Raw genomic sequence first — 22,007 nt, forward strand, 5'->3', positions numbered from 1 at the left:
TGTTGAAGGATAACACGAACAGGAAGGAGAATTGTTGATTTAAAGATAACATATTAGAAGCAAATTAAAAGGGAAAATATGCCAGCATTGATCTGCATTATAAGATACTTACGCAATACACATATAATCTATAACATATAATTTATTTATATTTATTTAATTTAATTTCTGCTTTTATGGTTATAAACATAAACCCTTATTGACAGTCTCGTAACACGAGAGAACTGCAACAACATTCCTAAATCCAATTTAGTGCTTCTCGGAAGCACTCATTTGAGTTAGATTACCAGCCATTGATGGTGTCAATTTCACAGGCACTCGTTAGAAGCACTGCCCCTTCATGCTGCGTCCGTTTCTTTTTCTATGACCCTAATCATCAACGACCGATGGAAGGCGTTCCTCACCGTAATTTGGACCAACCAAAACTGTCCATATTAGCAGCGAAATGTAACGAAAGTGCACATCTATCAGAATTAAATTACGTTTTCTCATTTTATTTGGCACATTTTGCTCTTTTTCCTCACTCTATCTATTTCCATTTCCAGTGGCACCAATTTACTTCCGCCTGCTGCTCACGTGCTTCGTAGTGCAAAGCAAATAAATTCCACCCACGGGGTTCAACCCTATAATTCACGGTTGACATTTTTACCTTGATACGGACCTTAAATCCGACACCGTTTTATAACGTATCATTGAAGTGCATGATGGTAATTTGGTGTTGGGTCGTTCCATGCGTAATTGTATTAATTCGCCACAACCAAAAGTGCTTATCCAAAAGTGCTCATTTGTGGTAAATTATGCAGAGCATAGCAAAACATCCAATCGAGATTTAAAAAGAGAGGAAGTATAGGAAGTGAAGTAAAAAAAATGTGTTTCTATCTTATCCTCCAAAAATGCTATGCCAGTCTAAAGCATATTGTTACTTTTCATAACACACTATAAATAAAGCATACACAATAAAAAGAAATGTCTAGTCGGTGGCTTTTTAAAACAGTTCATCCCTTCACTAAGTGATTGGATTGAATATTACACATCGTACATCGATAAGTATTTGATTGAATTCGAACTGCTCGACGTAATTTCGGTTTAACTACTTTTGCATGAATTTTTTATTTTTAAACTGCTAGACTTTTTTTCTTGAGTAGTACGTGGCTACGCTCACCAGATGACGCTAGTGAGGCCACCAGATGGCGCCAGGAGTATTTACGGCATAACCGGTTCGCTGGTCCAGACCCCGGTGATTTACGATTTGTGACCTTTTATGACCTTGAAGAACCGTTTCGGAGAACCGGTTATTTTGACCGGTTCGATGACCTTCAGTCCCGGACCCGCGTGATTTATGACCTTGAAGAACCGTTTCGGCGAACCGGTTTTTAACCAGACGTCATGTTGCATACGATTAATGTTGTACACAATTGTAGTATACAATTTACTTACTCTACTTTTCCACAGATGTCGCTGCTTCAGCTCGGAAATGCCCGACAGTGCCATCTAGTGACACTGTGTATAGGCTGGCGGTAAGTTCCCAGCACACCTCGTGCTCACCAGATGACGCCAGTGAGGCCACCAGATGGCGCCAGGAGTATTTACGGCATAACCGGTTCGCAGAACAGACCCCGCGGGGAAGAACCGTTTCGGAGAACCGGTTTCGACCGGTTCGGGCCGACCAATCACAGGCCTCCGTTTAATGTGTCCGTTGAACAGTTCTATGCTTGCGGAATTAAAATTTGTAAATGTTGAAATCAAGACGAATTTCGAGCATTTTGCGAATTTTGCGAATTTGCGAATTTTGTGTCAAAGATGAAACATAAATGTTTAAATAGGAGGATCTTATTGGTTTTTCGAAAAATAACCTCTGATCGTTGACTGGTATTCCGTGAATCGAAATAGTATCATTGGACTCTAAACCATATTTCATTTCTACTATTTCATTTTCTTTAGTTAAGAACCACTTATTTTTGCTATCATTTTTCACATATTATACATATTTGGCGATATTAATATCAGTTGATTTGCTAGCGATATTACTTTTTTTCACAATTGGCTGTTTCAATTGTGGATTTGAAGATTGTGTAGGGAATTTTTGTTCACCGAATTCATAGATTTCGTTGATGCGCTAAAAGCTATTTGTGCCAACGGTTTATATCCAGATCGAATTAAATTTTTAATCTGATACAATTTACTTTCGAAAGGAAATGCACTAAAATTAGACAATATGCCAAAGCGTTTTACGTCGTCTACCAAATGAGTTAAATTGTGAACATTACTTCCTATGAACTCATTTCCATATGTATGTCCGTAACAGTCAACGAAGTGCAAAAGAAGCGAATTTGCCAAATCGAGAAAATGTGCATACTCATTAGATGAACATATAGCAACTGCACTCTGTGATGATTATATATTAAATAATCGTAGGAGTGATGCTTACGAGGGTGATGTTCACCGTAATTACTCCACTACTTGGATAAAGTAAGGCACCAAAAGTAATGCAAAACCTTACTTTTGTATGGGACCACATCGAACGCTCATCCCATTGCATTGCATTGATTGCCTTAGAAACAGGCTCGCTTGAGGGGAAATCAAAGGATCACCATAACAACCAGAGAAATGGACAGATAGTCGGCCAAACTCATTTTCAATAGAAAAACAGTTATTCTACACGATTACGAATGGTATGTTGGCCTGTTTTGCCAGATTACTGATTCTACTGTTTTCGCATTATTTTCCACTATTTTAACCATACATGTGAAAACTAAAACGTTTCCTCGATCGCAAGGTATATTGATAAACATTAGATATTCACTTCTAATGTTTATAGTGAATGATTATAGTTTCTTCTCCATGAAGTATGGATCCATCTTCGCAGATGTCGCCATTTGCTACTACACTACAGAACGCTTCGGCTATGAATATTGAAGTGCAAGGTCATGTAGCTCTTTCAAATGAAATCGAGTCATCGACTTCCATACGCGCTGCAGGGTATGTAGTGTAAGAAAATAAGTCTGAAAGACGTTAAGATTATTTTCAGAATCAGATTTCTGGAATTGGTCCATCTTCCGTGATGGCCCGTTATGCCACCCCGCCGGATGGTGAGACACCAGCTGCTCGGAAGGCTAGGTTGCATCGAAAGAATCAAGCAGAGTATCGTCAACGCAAAAGAAACGCCTCCAATGTGCGCTCAAGATCATCGGGAAATGTGTCAACCGGAGGTCTTGCTGGTATTCCAGCACAAGTAGAGTCAACAACATCTTTGCGGATTGTAAGGTATGTGTACAGATTTTATAAAGACTAGATCCAATTTAAAAATATATATATTTTTTTTTTTTATTATAAGTACCGAGAGATCTTCACAGCTGGAACTGTTTGCTCCTGCGATGGAGAACACTTCGAGTATCACCTTGGATGCATTGCCTAATGCTACCGGCATTGCTTTGCCAAATGAATCAGAGCCCTCGACGTCCATGCATGATGCAGGGTATGTAGTGCAAGCAACAAAGTTAGAAAAAACGCTAAGATTATTTTCATTCCAGAATTGGTACATCTTCCGTGATGACCCGTTATGCCACCCCGCCAAATGGTGAGACACCCGCTGCTCGGAAGGCAAGATTGCACCGGCAGAATCAAGCCGAATACCGTCAGCGTGTTGCTCTCAACATCGACGAGCCACCTGTAGCCGCACCAACTACACCCATTATCACTGCAGCTTTCGTCGCCAACATCAGTAACGCTAATGTGCCTGTGACAACGGTCGTACCTCAACATCGACGGGAGTACGAGGCATACCGTCGACGCCAACTTATGCTGCGAAACGGAAATCGCACATATAAGGCAGGACTCGGCTACCACGACGATAATTGCGACGATCCAGAAAGGCATCTTTTGGGGCAAAAACAAGAATGTCCGTACTGTTCAGCAATGAAATGGCCAGGAGAAGCTCCTTCGTTGTGTTGCAACAGTGGACAAATTGTTCTCCCACAGTTCGATGAACCTCCAGCGGTGCTACGAGAATTATTTAATATGCGACAATTTATGCAACAAATTCGTGCATATAATAATGCGTTCGCATTTACCTCCATGGGTGCATCGGTGCGTTTGAACGATCCAGTACGTCAGGATGAAGGAGTTGTAGCCGGTCGTGGTGTATACAACTATCGAATCCAGGGCGCCCTATGTCATCGCATCGGTGGTCTTGCACCACCTCCAGGACGTACACCGATATTTGCTCAGTTGTACTTCCACGACTCCCACTCAGTGGAACAAAGTAGTGCAACGGTTGAAGCCAGGGTTTCTTTCGCCGGAGGGCTCAATCGGGAAATTGTGGCCACGCTACAAAACATCTTTAATGAGCATAATCCACTTGCTGGCATGTTTCGCCATGCGTATGAACGGATGGCCCAGGAAGAAAATTTGCAGCTGCGCATTCACGCCCGATTGCAAGGAGTCGATCACCGTCGCTACAATCGACCGACAGCGGACGAGGTTGCTGGCATATTCGTCAGCAGCGACAATGCAGAACCTCGAGACATTGTCTTAGAGAATCGTGGCACCGGTACCTTGATGAAAGTGTCTGAGCACTCTCAACTATACGATGCGATGCAATATCCGCTGCTACATCCGTACGCTGAAGTTGGTTGGAGTTTCGGATTGCGCAAAGCACCAAGGCGGAACAACGCGGGAGCGGCAAGGAACACAAATACCACAGGTAGTGACGGTGAAGACGACGAAGCTGGTTCTTTATCATGCCAGGTGAGCCCTCGCGAGTACGCGGCTTACCGTATCAGCTACCCCGAAGGAAACCATTCGCTATTTCACCGTGCTGGACGTTTACTGCAGCAGTGTTGTGTCGACCAATACTGCAAAATGGAAGCACAACGATTACGATTTCAGCGTGAAAATCAAGCGCAGCTGCGTGCTGATGCCTATGCCGGTATCATGGACCTAGCTGGTGTCGAGCACGTGGTCAACGACTTGCAGCAACCCACAGCACCAACAACGCTGGATCGAGCAGGCACTCGAGTCATCCTGGCACCATCGTTCGTTGGCAGTGACCGCTACATGCGCGCGCAATACCAGGATGCGATGGCAATCGTTCGGGCGATGGGCAAACCGGATCTGTTCATCACGATTACATGCAATCCGTCATGGGTAGAAATAACGCAGGCATTACTACCCCGCCAACAAGCTGCGGATCGACCGGACTTGACTACCCGTGTGTTTCGAGAAAAACTGAAGGCGATTTTGGCAGATCTGTCCGCAGGAGCGCTAGGGCTTCAGATCGCTCGAATACACGTAATCGAGTTTCAGAAACGGGGTCTGCCACATGCACACTGTCTGCTGATTCTTGGAGACAGCGACAAACCGCGATCTGCAGCGGACTATGACAAAGTGGGTTCAGCAGAAATACCAGATCCGGTTAATGCAGAACTGCATGAAACGGTCCGGAAATGCATGATGCATGGCCCGTGTGGACCATCACATCCTCAGGCACCCTGCATGAAGGATGGTGTCTGTTCGAAACACTTCCCGAAAGCATTCTGCGAACACACACGACGTGAGGAAAATGGTTATCCGCTGTACCGTCGCCGTAACAACGGGCGTACCGTGAAGCTCGATGCTCGGCGTAACCATGGCGTTGAGCTAGATAACCGCTACGTTGTCCCCTACAATCCGTGGCTGGTTAGTAAATACAACTGCCATATCAATGTTGAGGTGTGCACGACGGTGACCAGCGTGAAATATTTGTACAAATATGTCTACAAAGGACACGACCGTGTGGCGGTCTCACCGGATGGGAAGGTGGACGAAATTCAGCGGTACATCGATGCACGGTACATTTCTGCGTCTGGGAGTTGCTGGCGGATTATGCGCTTCGAGTTACGGGCCAAGTCCGATACAGTCGTACAGCTGCCAATCCATCTCGAGAATCACCAACGCGTCACGTTCAATGCACAAGATACGGTCGAGGATGTGCTCAACCGAGGACACCACACAATGCTCACGCGGTTCTTCGAGCTGGCGGCCCACGACGATTATGCCAGGACGCTTACTTACCAGGATCTCCCGCTTTACTACCGATACGCAGTACCGCAGGCAGCACAACGACTTCCTTGGCAGCGTGGTTCAGGCAAACACTGGATACGCCGTGTACGTAGTGGTGCAAGCGTGATCGGTCGAATGGTTTCTTGCTCGATGGCGCTGATCGAGCGGTACTGTATGCGCCTACTGCTGTACTACCGCAAAGGACCAACGTCGTTCCAGGATTTGCGCACCATCGATGGAACAGTTTGTAGTACCTACTGTGGTATAGTAGCTACTAGGTATAAGGTATTATACCTAGGTATTAGGTATAAGAGCGGAATAGGTTCAAGTGGAGAGAGCTGAGTTGGGGGCAGTCGTTGGAGAACGGGAATAAAGAACGGACGTGTTTAACCCTGGTGTATGAATGTGTTCCACGGGATATCACATTGGCGATCCTGCCAGGAGTTCTGAAAGTCTGGGTGGAGAATCGTGAAGGATTCTCGAGAGTGAAAGAAACGTCTAATACCGAGGATAGTAATGTGGAAAAAAAAAAAAAAAAAAAAAAATCGAGATGGCAACCGAGTGTAGCTCATGGTCCCTCGCAAAACAACAAAATCGAGATGGTAACCGAGTTTAGCTCATGGTCCCTCGTGCAACGTGCAAGACGAGTTGGTAACCGAGTTTAGCTCATGGTCCCTCGTGCAACGTGTAAGTCGAGTTGGTAACCGAGTGTAGCTCATGGTCCCTCGCAAAACAACAAAATCGAGATGGTAACCGAGTTTAGCTCATGGTCCCTCGTGCAACGTTCAAGACGAGTTGGTAACCGAGTTTAGCTCATGGTCCCTCGTGCAACGTGTAAGTCGAGTTGGTAACCGAGTGTAGCTCATGGTCCCTCGCAAAACAAAAAAAAAAAAAAAAAAAAAAAACCGAGATGGTAACCGAGTTCAGCTCATGTCCCTCGGCAAGGTGAGGTAAGTTGGTGTATCAGGGTCGAAGAATGGGCTACGCACATACCGATGAAGCATGTGCATGGACGACACGTTCGAGTTGGTTCTGCAGTCTGATACGAGCGGTAGCAATCGCCCAAATTCTACGGACTCGTGCGCAGCCCGCTCGTTTTGTCGGAACTGTAGTGCGATACGTATAGTCTGCAGACAACAGGTAACGTACCTGGCACGAACAACGGCGCAAAAAAGAGGACTGACACGTTGAAATTCGCTGGAATAGACCAGTATAATTCTGGTGCAATATGGATCAAAACGTGTTAAGACAAGTTGGAGGGAGGTTCGGCCAGAATTGAATAATCAGTTTCAGTAGTTGCTGAAGTAGTGAAGGAACAACATCGCGGAGAGTTTGAAGAGAATCTAGTGCGACGATGGATCTAAAAGAAGGAATGGGTGGTTGGACGGTAGAGGACAGTGCAGACTGGGAAATTGGAAACGATAGTGTGATGGAAAGGCGCGAAAAAAAAGGAAAAAGTGATTTTCTGGCCGGGGCTTGGCCCCTAAAACCGTTTGTGGAAGATTTGCCGATACAAGAGAGGAAAGCCGAGTGGGCACGGTTTAGAGGACAGTATGAAAGAATTGTGAAGTGTAAAGGTGAAGTGGACTCCGAGATGAAACTGATAGGCATGAAAGTGTTTGCGGGAAGCTATTTGCTGAACATTATAGAAATGCAGGAAAAGCGAGTTAGAGATGGTGGTTGCGTTTATGAAGAAACATTAATAGGTGTGGATGAATTCTTCAGGGGCATGTGTGATGAGGGCAAAGATAGAATGAAGTTACGAGAAATGAAAATGGGAACGGGAGAAACATTTTCGGATTGGATAGTAAGGTTGGAAGCACAAACGAAATTTTGTGCACTTTCGTATGAGAATAAAACAGAGGAATTAGTACAGGCAGTGCTGAGGCGGTCCATACCGCAAATCTCGGAAAAGCTTTTTGAAGTGTCTGATTTATTGGGTAATGATTTGGACAAGCTCATAAAACACGGAAAACACTTGGATTTCGTGAGGATGGAGAAGAAAGAAGTGGAAACCCGTATAGCAACAAGTAATTCCCAGAGCATTACTGAAAATGGAAACTACGTAGCGGCGGTAACTTCAAGAATGCCCGAAAGAGAAAGATATGCTTCGTTCAGAGAAAGAAATCAGAGGAACAACTTATCGTGGGGACGAGGTGGTAGTTCCAAGAAATGGAAGAATGAAGGTGTTCAGAAGTGCCAAAAGTGTGACAAAATGCACGCATGGGGAAAGTGCGGCGCGGCTAGGACGGTATGTTTCCGTTGTGGTGCCATTGGACATTTTGCTGCTTGTTGCAAAACAAAATTACGGCGAAATGAATTGCGGGATGGAGCAAGGAAGCCGAGCGAGAACATAAACCAGGTGGTTGTCTCGGACGTAGAAGAAGGGTATCAAAAAAAAAAAGATTCGGAATGAGGTTGACGTGTGTTAATTAGTGTATTAACGGCATTCCTATTATCTATTTTGTTTTAAATTTCTTTCTCAGCTGCTAAACAAACCAACCCCGAAGCTGATGGTAAGCGATCCACGCAGGATCATATGCAAGATTGGAGCAGTGGAGGTGGATTTTTTGGTGGACACCGGAGCATCAGTCAACACAGTCACACCAAAAACCTGGTGGGACATCAGAGCGCACTCGCAGTCTAGTGTGCGCGATTGGCAACCGCACCCAGAAACGACATTACGTAGTTATGGAAGTTCAACGGTATTAGACGTAGAATGCTCGTTCAAAGCAATGATATCCACAGGAGAGAGTGATAAGAAAAAAACGTGTGCTACATTCTTTGTCATAAAAGGTGCCGAATTGTCATTACTGAGTTTCCAAACGGCATCGGCGCTACAATTAGTATACATAGGGCGGCATGGGGAGAAAAATATTTGCTATATAAAAGAGGGAATTCGTAACGTTGAAGAGTTCCCAAAATTAGTTAGGAAACCGGTAAAGTTCCAAATCGATGCAACAGTGGCTCCCAGACAAATAATAAGATACAACATACCCAAAGCGTTTGAAAGTGATGTAGGAAAAAAAATTTCGGAAATGGAACAGAGAGGCATTATCGAACATGTTGACAGCATGGACGCGGAAATATCCTTCGTTTCACCAATGGTACTTGTGCCAAAAGGAAACAAAGATTTTAGGATAGTGATTGATTATAGAGAGGCAAACAAGGCTATCATACGCGATCCGTATCCTATGCCTTCGTTGGAGAGGATTTGGTCGGATATCCCCAACAACAATGGAAAGATCCTGTTTTCCAAGATAGACTTGAAGGATGCATATTTTCACGTTGAGTTGGATAAGGAGGTTAGGCACATAACTGCATTTATGACAGCAGAAGGGTTAATGAGGTTCAAAAGATTGCCATTTGGATTGTCATGTGCGCCCGAAATTTTCCAGCGTGAAATGGAGAAGATTTTTCGGAACTACAGAAATGTTCTAGTATACTTGGACGACATTTTTATATTTGCCAAAACGCTAGGAGAACTAAGCGAGCTGGAGAAAAAGGTTAGGGAAGTAATCCAGTATAACGGACTAACGGTAAATGAAGAGAAATCGTGCCATGGGCAAGAAAAAATAGATTTTTTAGGATTCACGTTAGACGGCGAGGGTATATTGCCCATGAGAGAGAAACTGTCAGCCATTCATAAATTTGAGAGGCCGAAGGATACAGCAGAGCTAAGGAGTTTCCTAGGTATGCTAACGTTTATCGGTCCGTTCATAAGAAATTTTTCGCATAAAACGAAACCGTTACGAGATCTAGTAAAAAGAGACGGATTTAAATGGGAAGAGATTCATCAAAGGACATTTGAAGAACTGAAAAAGGTGGCTGAGGAAGACTTGATTAAGCGAGGATATTTCAATGAGTCCGATAAAATTATATTATACACAGATGCCTCGCCTTGGGGTCTAGGAGCGGTCTTAGCCCAGGAAGACTCTAATACAAAAGAAGCTCGTATAATAGCATGCGCTTCTAAAGGCTTGACAGATGCGGAAAGTCGCTACCCACAGTTACACAGAGAAGCGTTAGCGATAGTATGGGCTATGGAACGGTTTGTGTATTATCTGTTAGGGAGAAAATTTCTCTTGCGATCGGACAGCGAGGCTTTGAAGTTTATGATAAAACCGTCAAAATGCAAGGATGTAGGGAAGAGGATTATGTCAAGAGCGGAAGGATGGTTTCTTCGTTTGGAACATTACCAATTTGATTTTGAACACGTTGCGGGACAAGATAACATAGCAGATGCTGCTTCGAGGCTTTATAGATCGACAGGGGATCCTCAGTTTGAGTCTGGAGAAGAACCGCATGAACTTTGTTGTGTTAGTGCATGTTTGGATGGAATCAATGACCAGTTGTTGGCGCTAACTGCAGATCAGGTTAGAATAGAAATTCAAAAAGATGCTACTCTAAGAATGGTTATAGATTGGTTACCAAAGGAAAGTGGATGGCCGAAGCAGATAGAAAGGTATCAGGCGTTTCAAAAAGAACTGTATGTGGAGAATGGGATACTTATGAAACAAGAAAAGATGGTTCTTCCAGGTTCACTGAGAAAGAGAGCACTGAAATTGACACATAGAAGCCATCCGGGGATGTCAACTATGAAAAATGTGTTGAGAATAGGGTTGTGGTGGCCCGGAATGGATCGAGAAATTGAAGAATTTGTAAAGAGTTGCCCAGAATGCCAGCTAGTAAGGTCAGGAAGCACACCAGTACCAATAGAGATAACGGAATTGCCACAGAACCCGTGGGACTATGTATCCATGGACATTTCAACAACAACAGAGAATGGTAAAACTTTGGTATTGACCGATAACTACTCCCGGTTTCTGGTGGCTGTCCCAGTAGAGCGGGCAGATTCGCACGGAATAAAAAAGGCGCTTAACAAGATATTCCTAACATACTACGTGCCAAGGAAATTAAAAGCAGACAATGGCCCCCCATTCAACGCGCTAGAGTTCAAGAAGTGGCTTGGAAATGTGTGGGGAATTAAACTAATCCATAGCACGCCCTTAAATCCTACAGAAAATGGATTAGTCGAACGTGGAATGCAAGGCATAAATAAAGTTGCGATAATAGCGCGTTTAGAGAAGAAAAGTTGGAAAGAGGCACTGGCGGAATACGTGGCGGACTATAACTCATGGCCACATCATACAACAAAAATTCCGCCGGCGGAGCTAATGTTTGGAAGAGCTTTAAGGTACAGGCTACCGAACCCGAAAGTAAATATTAGACAGGTAGATGACGAGGAGCTTCGGGATAGGGATAAGCTGGTGAAATTTCAACGGAATAGGAGGGAAGATATAAAACGAGGGGCTAAACCGTTAAGTATAACTAAAGGAGATACCGTTTTAGTTATGAGAGAAAACGGCAGTAAGACGGAGGCGGTATATAAAGAATCGTTACATGAGGTAATGGAAATTACAGGTGCAGGTAGAATTACGGTAAAGGAAATAAGTACAGGTAAAATTTACGATCGGAATATTAAGCAGATTAAAAAATTCATTAAAAGGAAAGGAGAATAAGGAATAAGATCCAGAGAATCAACCGGATCAAAAGAGGCGCGGGTGCCTAGAGAGATAAAGAAACCGAAACGGTTCATTGAGAATTAAAATTCAGTAGTCATATTCGCCAGGGGGAGGATGTGGTATAGTAGCTACTAGGTATAAGGTATTATACCTAGGTATTAGGTATAAGAGCGGAATAGGTTCAAGTGGAGAGAGCTGAGTTGGGGGCAGTCGTTGGAGAACGGGAATAAAGAACGGACGTGTTTAACCCTGGTGTATGAATGTGTTCCACGGGATATCACACCTACAAACAGGCGGCTACACTTGCTGGACTGCTTCAGGATGACTACGAGTGGGACAGAACGATGCAAGACGCCGTTTCGTTTCAGATGCCTGCCCAACTGCGCCACCTCTTCGCGCTCATCCTGTCGGAAGGATTCGTGCAGAACACGCGACGCCTGTGGGATACGTATGCGGATCATCTGTGCGAAGATTTTCGTCGGAGCCATCGGACACGGTATACAGCGGAAGACTCCGAGCAAAACCGGATCCTTCGTGACGTTGAGCATCTGCGAGCTTTGCAGATTATAGATCGGTATCTGAGGGGCACTACACCGTCCAAAGATCTGTTCAGTTTCCCGGACATGCCGCAGCTGAACGAGTTTGTCCACGTTAGAGACCAGGTGATGGCGAAAACGAACGTCAATGCGCTGATCGATGCGGAGCGATCCTACAGCATAGATGATCTTGAGGAAACGCTCTCGACAGTGCATATGTTAAATGCGGAACAGCGAGTTGTGTACGACACCATCACAGCCGCGGTTGACAATGCTTCCGAGAGCGACAACAACTTCTTTTTCCTGGATGGACCCGGATGTACCGGAAAGTCGTACCTGTTGGAAAAGATCTTGGCATATACGCGTCGACAGTCTAAAATTGCACTAGCAACTGCTTCGAGTGGCATCGCAGCGTTGTTATTGACCGGAGGGAAAACGATCCATTCCATGTTTAAACTGCCGTTAACACTCGATGACCGTTCCCAATGTGCTATCACCATACAATCAAAGTTGGCAGATCTAATCCGGCAGGCATCCTTGATAGTCTGGGATGAAGCGTCCATGGGTAGCCGTTATGCTCTGGAGGCCATCGATCGGGCGTTGCAGGACGTAGTGGGGGTCCAGCGACCGTTCGGGGCGAAGGTGATGCAGCTTTGCGGAGACTTTCGGCAAATTCTCCCAATTGTGCCAAAGGGAACCGATGCCCAGATCATTAGCCAGTGCCTGAAGAAGAGCCCTTTGTGGGAGCACTGTCAGAAGTTGAGTTTGCGGGTTAATATGCGGGTTCAAAGAGCACCTAACTCGCATCTAGCCGCCGAGCTGCAGGAATTTGCCGAGTTTCTTTTGAGCATCGGTGAGGGGCGGCATCCAACGTTTGCTGGGTTGGACCCTACCTTCGCAAAAGTTCCCCTCGACATGATGCTCAATTCTTCGACCAACCAGGGAGCTGACGTGCGAGAGCTCATTGACAAAATTTACCATGAAATCGAGCGATGGTACAAAGATCCCAATTTTTTCACCGATCGCGAAATTCTTTCTCCACTGAATGTTGATGTGACTGCCATCAACAATGCTGTGAAATTGCCTGAAGTAGACCAAGAGTATCTGTCGGTCGATACATTGGTAAACCCTGAAGAGCACGAACATCTGCAGTTGCCTCCCGAATATCTCAATTCGCTTAACATCAGCGGCATCCCACTGCATAGCCTTAAACTCAAGCAATTTGCACCGGTGCAACTTCTTCGGAACCTACACACCGAACGTGGGTTGTGTAACGGGACGCGATTGCAGATAGTTGCACTAAGGCGAAACTGCATCCATGCGCGGATATTAACGGGTAAACGGCGTGGGGACGACGTGCTATTGCCACGCATTTACTGCGATAGCAACGATGCCGGACTTCCGTTCCAAATTCGACGTAAACAGTTTCCAGTTCAGGTGTGTTTTGCGATGACGATCAACAAATCGCAAGGGCAGTCTCTGCACGATCTGGGACTGTATTTGCCAACCGATGTTTTCGCACATGGACAACTCTACGTGGCACTATCGAGAGTTACTTCACGTGAAAATGTGGCGATTTTGATCCAGCACCCTGAGCGCGTCGATGAAGAAGGCGTCGCGGCCAAAAATATCGTTTACAGAGAGATCATTGCTAATTGATCGTACCTAGGGCTTTTTATAAACAACACCGTTTACGTATAGCATCGATCATATGTGAGTATACCTTTATGGATCAATCATTACAGCATCTATTCATTATGAGATTGTTGTTCATTCACGCGGATTTTAAACATAACAACACAGGCCCAGCACACTATTGTATCACCGTAACGTCGTTGAGCTTATGGTCACGCGCGTTTATGTCGCCAGATTTTGTAACATTATTCAAACTGGCAGCGTTTGGTAAAATCGGTACGGATAACATGTGAGTATACCAACAGTATATTAATAGATCTATACATCGAACATTAAAAATGAGGAGGAAATCTTCGATAGACAACCGGTCCCCGCCTGTCAAGGGTCCACGGTTAGTGCCGGATTTTTACCGGCCAAAACCCCCGACGTCTATTGGCCCCTGATTCCTCGCCTGGATCTAACCGGATGGCATTACTACAGGACGAGGGGGATTGCCCAAAGTCAGTTCGACCTGACTGTGCCTGCACTCTGGTGATTATAGCCTTTACCCAGCATATTTGTTTAACGACAGACTATTGGGTGCATGGTGTTATGCTCATGCCCCGTAATATGCGCTCCAGCGACTTTTTGCAGCCTACAACCTACCCCGCTCTGGGTCCGCGGCCTACTGCCCTCTCTGCAGCTTCTTCACGCGCAGCGATTTCCTGCTCGCGTTTCCATGAGCGACCAAGCTCCCCGGTGATCTCCCCCGCCGCGATCTTGATGCCGGCCCATGTCTCGCTGTCCCGCAACATCGCCGGCACCAGGTCCTCCGGTGCGAGCACTAGGCCTCGGCCATCCCTCAGATACCGGTTGCGTGTGGCGTGAAACATTCGGCACTGGAACAATGCATGCCTCACAGTGCCTCGTCGCCGATAGCAGGAGTGGCACCACGGGGTCGGTCGAAGCTCCTTCAAGTGGAGATACTCCCGGAAAAAACCATGACCGGTCAGCACTTGGGTCAGGCTGAAGTCGACCTCCCCATGGCTACGGTTGTACCAGGGCTCAAGTTGTGGAATGAGGAGATACGTCCACCTCACGTACCGGCTGGCACTTTGGTACTGTCCCAGTTCCGTCCATTTAGCCTGGAGCAACCGCATAGTGGTGATCCGCTCCTCCTTCCGGATCGCCGCAGCTGTCGCTTCTTCTCTCTGCCTACGCTTGCTGCACCAAAGGTCCTCGTCGATTAACAAGGCGATGGGTATAACTCCTGCAACAACGCATGCCACCTCATACCTCACCGTCCTGAATGCGCTGGCAATACGTATCGCTGCCAGGCGCTGAACTCGTCCGAAGTTCCGTCGAAGGTACTGCCGATCCGCCACTTCCTCTGCAAACACTGGTGCTGCGTATCTCATCACAGCGTTTGCCACGTTGGCGAGAAGCTTCCGTTTTGTGCTTCGTGGCCCACTGTGATTGCGCATCAGTCCAGTAACTGCATCGTTGATTCGACGGGCCTTTGCTGCTACATACTCGACACGCGGGCGCCAAGAAAGCCTGTCGTGCAACACCACTCCTAGGTACTTGAGTGTTCGTGCCGAGCGTTTGTTGGCCCCATCGAGGGTGACAAATACAGGTGCATGCCTATCTCGAAGACTGCTTACCGCCAGCATCTCCGTTTTCTGCTGCGCGAGCTCTAATGATCTTGAGTTCATCCATTGGTGAACTATGTTTACGGCATCCTCAGCTACGACTCCTGCAGCTTGTTTTGCTGCTACTGTCAGAACGACGTCGTCAGCGAAGGCCACCATTTTCACATTCGCCGGCAGCGTCAATCTTAGCAGGTCGTCGTACATTGCGTTCCATAAAGTTGGTCCCAAAATAGATCCCTGCGGGACTCCTGCGGTGATTCGCCGTACAACCTTGCCATGCTCAGTGTGATATTCAAGAAGCCGATCTTGGAAGTAGTCACGTAAGACTTCGTACAGATAGCGTGGTACCTCCATGATGCTTAGGCTCTCTCCAATCCGGTCCCATCGCGCCGAATTAAATGCATTTCGGACATCAAGTGCTATAATCAGGCAAACTCTATTACGGTCCGGGTGAGTTCTGCCAATGGCGTACGCTTCCTTGCACTGATCTACTACTAGTTGGATCGCCTGAGTCGTTGATCTCCCTTTTCTGAAGCCATATTGGACTGACGAAAACCGACCAGTCAGCTCCAGATGGTCTGTCAGGCGGTTAACGATCAGTTTCTCGAAGACTTTCCCTAACGTATTCAACATACATAGGGGACGGTACGCAGAGGGGTCGTCCGGTCTCTTGCCTCCCTTTGGTAGCAGTACCAACCGCTGACTTTTCCATTCTCCAGGGAACGTGCCTTCCTCTAGGTAGTGCTAATACATTGTTCGAAATACTTCCGGCATTTCGCGGACGGCGGCCACGACAGCTATGTTCGGTATACCATCAGTGCCCGGCGCCTTGTTCTTTGGCATCGCCGAGACAATGGCTAGCAGCTCTTCCTCTGTCACCGGTCGCATTGTTGCTTGGTCCGAGTTCGACCTCTGCCATCCCACCTCCTCGTGTTGTGGAAATAGATGATCGACGATTAACCGCAGCTTCTCCGGACAGCGTTCCTGTGGAATTTGACTGCCCCTCAGGCGAGACATGACTATTCGATAGCTTTGCCCCCAGATGTCGTCCTCTGCCTGATTCGCCAGCTCCTGCAGACACCGTCGCTTACTCTTCCTGATCGCCTTCGAGAGCGCCTTTTTTGCTGCCCTGTGCACTATCAATCGCTGCTGCCTCACTGCTTGGTCTCTCGCTCGTTTCATCCATCTGCGAGTCCTGTGGCAGCTATGACGGAGTTCCGCAATTTCCTCAGTGTGCCAGTGCACCGGTCTTCTTCGAGAGCGTGAACGTTTGCGCGGCATTGTTGCATCACACGCCTGCGTTACCAGTGTCCCCATCGTGCTGGCGTTTGGGTTCTCCTGCAGTAACTCGGACCACCTTAGCCCTTCAACAAACAACGGCTTGTCGAAGCGTGCAATATTCCAACGCTTACCATTAAACCACTTCTCGTTCGTTCGACGAGTCTGATCCTGCTGCGGCGTTCCAATAAAATACCGGAGAGCATTATGGTCGCTAGCATTGAACCTTTCATCAACTCTCCAGTTGGCATGCCCGCATATGGTTGGGCTGGCGAACGTCACATCGACTATAGACGTTGGGCCTACGCCCCCTATCCCGGTGAAGGTTGGGGTATCACCGACATTGAGCAACGACATGCCTAATTCCCGCGCGGTCTCCAGCAGATCTTCGCCCCGTTGGTTTGTCCTTCTGCTTCCCCAGTTGGTCGCCCATGCGTTGAAGTCCCCGGCAAGTACCAACTTCTCCGTTCCATGCACCGCTGCTTGGATGACGTCCATCATGACACGAAATTCCTCGATGCTACGGCGTGGTGGAGCATAGCAGCAGACGAACGTGATGCTGTTGATCTCCGCTATGGCCACTCCTTCGCAACTAACAGGGATAACCTTCTGTATTGGGTACCTACCCGATGCTACTATTGCAACTGTGCCGCTTCTATCCGCCGCCCAGTTCCCGTTGTTTGTCGGGACCCGATACACTTCTGACAATAATGCAACATCACACTGCTTCTCTCGTGTTGTCAGCACTAACAGGTCCTGGGCGGTACTGCTACCCCGGAGATTCTGTTGGATTACTTGCATACTGTGGTGTTGGACTTTCCTCCTGTAGTGTCTCCCACCTGTTGACGGCATGGTGTTCCCATGTGGCGGTCTTCTCCGCAGCGGAAGCACTGCTTCGTGCGATCCTCACCTTGACACCGGGCGGCCACATGGTCCAGCTGGCCGCAACGGGCACATCGGATCCGTCGCTCCGATACAACCAGATTGCACACTGTCCAGCCAATCCTGATTGAAAAAGCCTTCTGCTCCTCTACCTTCGATACCGGCACCCTGAAGAACGCATTCAGTGATCCGTCGCGCGCTGTATTGACGTATACCCCTTGAGTCGTGAGGCGCAGTTTGGTTGCCGTTTCGAGTGCTACGACTATCTCCTCCCTGGTTACCGACGCATCGATACCACGGCATGGACCTCCCGCATCGGCACCAAGGTGCGAATCGCCGTTTTTTTAGAGACAATACTTCTAAGAGCCTCCGCTACTTCCTCCACCGCTTCCGTGGATTCTTTCAGTTCCACCACCATTGCATCTTGTTTGTGGGACTTCCGCAACGATTTGACAAAGGGGAAGATCGTCGCCTCAAAATTCTCACTTTGTCGCGCATCGGGGAGCGCCTTAGTCAGCTCCTCGCGCGTGCCCGCTTTGATAAGAAGCGCAGGGTTGGTAGGGCGCTTCTTTCGTGGCTTCTCACTCTCTTTGCCTCCGGATTTCTTTTCCGAAACCTCCAACTTTTTTGGCTTGATACTTTTCGGCTTACCACCTTTCCCTGCCACGATCCAAGCCTCCTCCTTCGCCGGTTGCTCAGTCGTCTCTCTCTCCTGCGCGTTCTTCCCCTTCGTTGCCGGTTTAGCCTTCTCCAGCCCTCTCTCCACCTGTTCAACGCGTTCAATTAGTCGGGTCTGGGATTCCATGAAGCGCTGAACCCCCTTCTCATTTAGCTCCCTCATGGCCCGCAGTTGCTCCATCACCCTCGCGTGATCGGCTCGTTCCTCCTTCAACTCTTCGATGGTACCCTGTGCCCGCTCGATCACCTCCAAGAGCTTCTTGATTACTTCTTTCAGCTCTTTCACGCTGGCATTATCACGGCACTTTTTCTTTGCCAGTGTAATGGCCTTTTTAACTGCCGCCGGGGACCCGTTTGCCACGACAGTTCGATTGTGGCTATCGGAGTCCGAGTCTGAGCTGCTTGACTCCACCTCAGAGGTCCCCTCCGGTGTTCGTGCAGACACCCTGGTGGTGCGCTTCCCCGAGGTGGATCCCTCTCCGGTACCGGCAGCTTTCGCTTTCTTTGGCGGCATGATCTCTCCTAGCCGCCCCACAGTTTTATTAGTAGAACGCCGTCGTTAGAATGTCGGCTCGTTCTTTTCACCGCCCCTTTCCCATGCGATCCACCTACAACCTGTGTCCCAAGTACCGTTATAAACTCGGTGCACCTTCGATCACACAATCACCACACACTTTGCCCCAAGTACCGTTATCAACTCGGTGCACCTTCGATCACACAATCACCGCACCTGTCCAATCACCCACGCACCGATTTTTTCAGCTGTCACGGTTAACGGTAAATCTCTACTCGTTGTGGAGCGCACCAAAAACACAACCGATCAGCTCGAGTGCACGATACCGAATCGTCGCAAGATACTCTACTGATCGAGACCTTCTGCTACACAAATGGACAGCCTTCACGGAACTACCGGCACATACGGGTAACAGGCATAATCTTTTGGGATATAACTGTTCACCCGGGGTCCTTCTGACCAAACGAGTATCTCTTCGGAGATAGGCGACCCCCTCACATACCACATGTCATTCTTGGGAAGGGGGCTTCAGCCTAGGGAGTGGTTTACTGGGTAGGTCGAATACTCGGAGTCCCACATAACCCTTCTTCTCCACTTGGGAGAAGCGGAGTATCCTATGAGGATTCCCTTCCTACTACAAAACCAAAAAAAAAAAACAATACAATGATTTGTTGCCAATGACCTAATAAAAAAAAATAAAGAACCAAACTGTTTTTCTAGAATTAAAGGAAAACAAACTTAGTCCGCCCCGGTGTAACCGGGCCTTTTTACCTAGTAATGATAAAAAATGTTCATAAACATCGGCAGGAAGAAAAGTTTCAAAATGACAATAAAAATATAGTGCAAAACAGTTCGGGCTTCTAAGCCCTTCCAACGTGATACGCAATCCAGCCCACGAACTGGCCTATGTAATTCTAATGGCATCTCTAATATCATCAGAAGATTTGAGATTTCAGTCACATCATTCAAAGCCCATTTTGTCCTGAAGCTACCGAACTTTCCATCACGCCATCCTACCAAACATTTCTTCATCCCCCACTGTAATGCACTTTTGGCAACCAAAATGGTTGTTGAAATTTGCAGTAGTAAAACAATTACTTACAATATTATCTTAACGCTCAAAATGATTACATTTATTTAATTAGATTTATATCTTTGATAAAAGCTCTGGCTGGGGAATCACATATAAAGTCACGAATGGAGACTGCAAAAGTGTGGCCATTGATCACCACACCATGCTTCAGCACATCCTCCATTTCAGCGACGAACGGGTTCAGAAATAAGCTGACATTACTGGGCTTACTTTTTCCTCAATAGATCCCTATTACTGTCTCAGACTCGCACTAGGGAGCATGAAATCTACCCACAACATGTCCCTAGAAGTGATGTGCGGAGTGATGCCGCTAAAACTCTGTTTTGAGCACACCCAACAGATATCCTGCGGCTGTATAAGACAACGGTACTATCCGTATTGGAATTTGGAAGCATTTGCTTCCACTGGGCAGCCAATACGTTGATTTTGAAACTGGAAAGAGTGCAGTACCGCTGTCTCAGACTCGCACTAGGGAGCATGAAATCTACCCACAACATGTCCCTAGAAGTGATGTGCGGAGTGATGCCGCTAAAACTCCGTTTTGAGCAGCTAGCGCTTCGCCTCTTGGTTCGGGCTTCAGTTTCAAATCCCTTGATCATAGAAAATTTTAAAGCACTCATAGTGTATGATGATTTTGTTGCCCTACAGGCCATTCCTTGCGCCACACAAGCAATAAACCGTGTTGATTTTCCTGAGTCCTACAGTTCCCTTTTAGTGACAGAGTCCTCGATGAGTGAGGAAATCAAGACCTTCCCAAAAGATCTTCGCTGGAAGAATGTGCCCAGCCTCTTTAAGAACAAGTATGACCACGTACCTACAAAAAATCAGTATTACACTGATGGGTCATCCTCAGAGGAGGGGACAGGCTTCGGGGTCTTTAGTGCGACTTCCGAAGCCTTCTATAAATTGTGTCAACCGTGCAGCGTGTACACTGCCGAACTTGCCGCAATCTTCTACGCTCTCTTGCTTATAAGTGCTAACCCGCCGGACCACTATTTTATTTTCACAGATAGTCTAAGCGCCATTGAAGCACTTAAGTCCGTGAAAGCCCTAAAGAGCCACGACTACTTTGTGAAGAAAATTATTGAGACCCTAATCTCCATATTTGACAAGGCCTTTCGCATATCACTTATTTGGATACCCTCTCACTGTGGAATTCCCAGCAATGAGAAGGCGAATACGTTGGCCAAAAAAGGAGTCCGGCACCTTCTCTATGACCGTCCAATCTCACCCCACGAGTACCTGCGCTCCCCACAGCAACTCTGCCTAGCCCGCTGGCAGAGCATGTGGGATGCGGACGAGCTGGGGCGCTCCCTGTACTCGATCTCCCCAAAGGTCTCTTTGGGGTCCTGGTTTGGTGGGCTCCCTGTGGATAGGGCATTCATCCGTATGATGTCTCGGCTTATGTCGAATCATTTTGCGTTGGGTGCTCATCTACAGCGTATAAATCTGGCGACGACAAAAGTCTGCGGCTGTGGTTTCGGATTCCACGATGTGGACCACCTCCTTTGGTCCTGCGTGGAGCTCGAGACCGCACGACCAGCTCTGCGGGGTGAGACCGAGAGGATCGGCCAACGGCCGGGTACTCCAATACGCAACATATTGGCGAGCAGGGACATCGCGTTCATGAGGATAATATACCGCTATGCAAGAGACACCGGCTTGGTCCTATGATTCCCATCCCTTATTCCTCCCAAACCCTATCCCTTCCCCAGCCAAAGTTGTGTAACTTCGTACAGCCTTACATGTCCTGTGTCTAATTAGATCTGTCCCAGGGAGACCAGACCGGTTTGTGGAGTCACATAGAGCAGGGAGTATAACCGTACCATAGGGAGGCAGACTTGTGCGTTGTTGTCTGGGTTTTTTTTCTGTTTTTTTTCTGGTTCTTTTTCCTTTGGTTTTGTCCGTAGGATATTCGTAATTCGGCTGACCTGAAATAGGAGAGGGCAGAAGGAGCGCTGCCAGTGACAAAAGGCGCAAATCAGCCGCCAAGAAGCTCCATACCCGGTTCATCCATACCTACCCCCGGATTCCCACACACCATCCCAGCAATAGAAAAACCGACGCACCTCATCACACCACATACTGCAATAGTCAATCAACACACACCAACCCCGCACACGAGTTATAACAACCGAGAAAGCCCGAGATAAGGCCTAACCGTAGGGAGGAAATGCCCTAAGAACAAAAAAGTCT

At 47.2% G+C, this 22,007-nt stretch overlaps 1 protein-coding gene across 1 annotated transcript; it reads left to right on the plus strand.

The window, feature by feature from the left end:
• The first annotated feature begins 3,374 nt into the window (after window positions 1-3,374).
• LOC131285147 (uncharacterized) lies at window positions 3,375-13,759 on the plus strand. Its single transcript, XM_058314008.1, has 3 exons — window positions 3,375-3,475; window positions 3,531-6,324; window positions 11,858-13,759. The coding sequence occupies exons 1-3, from the start codon at window positions 3,375-3,377 to the stop codon at window positions 13,757-13,759; spliced, it is 4,797 nt and encodes a 1,598-aa protein (XP_058169991.1).
• Window positions 13,760-22,007: the final 8,248 nt, after the last annotated feature.

The sequence above is a fragment of the Anopheles ziemanni genome, chromosome 3, assembly GCF_943734765.1.
Source record: "Anopheles ziemanni chromosome 3, idAnoZiCoDA_A2_x.2, whole genome shotgun sequence".
Taxonomy (NCBI): domain Eukaryota; kingdom Metazoa; phylum Arthropoda; class Insecta; order Diptera; family Culicidae; genus Anopheles; species Anopheles ziemanni.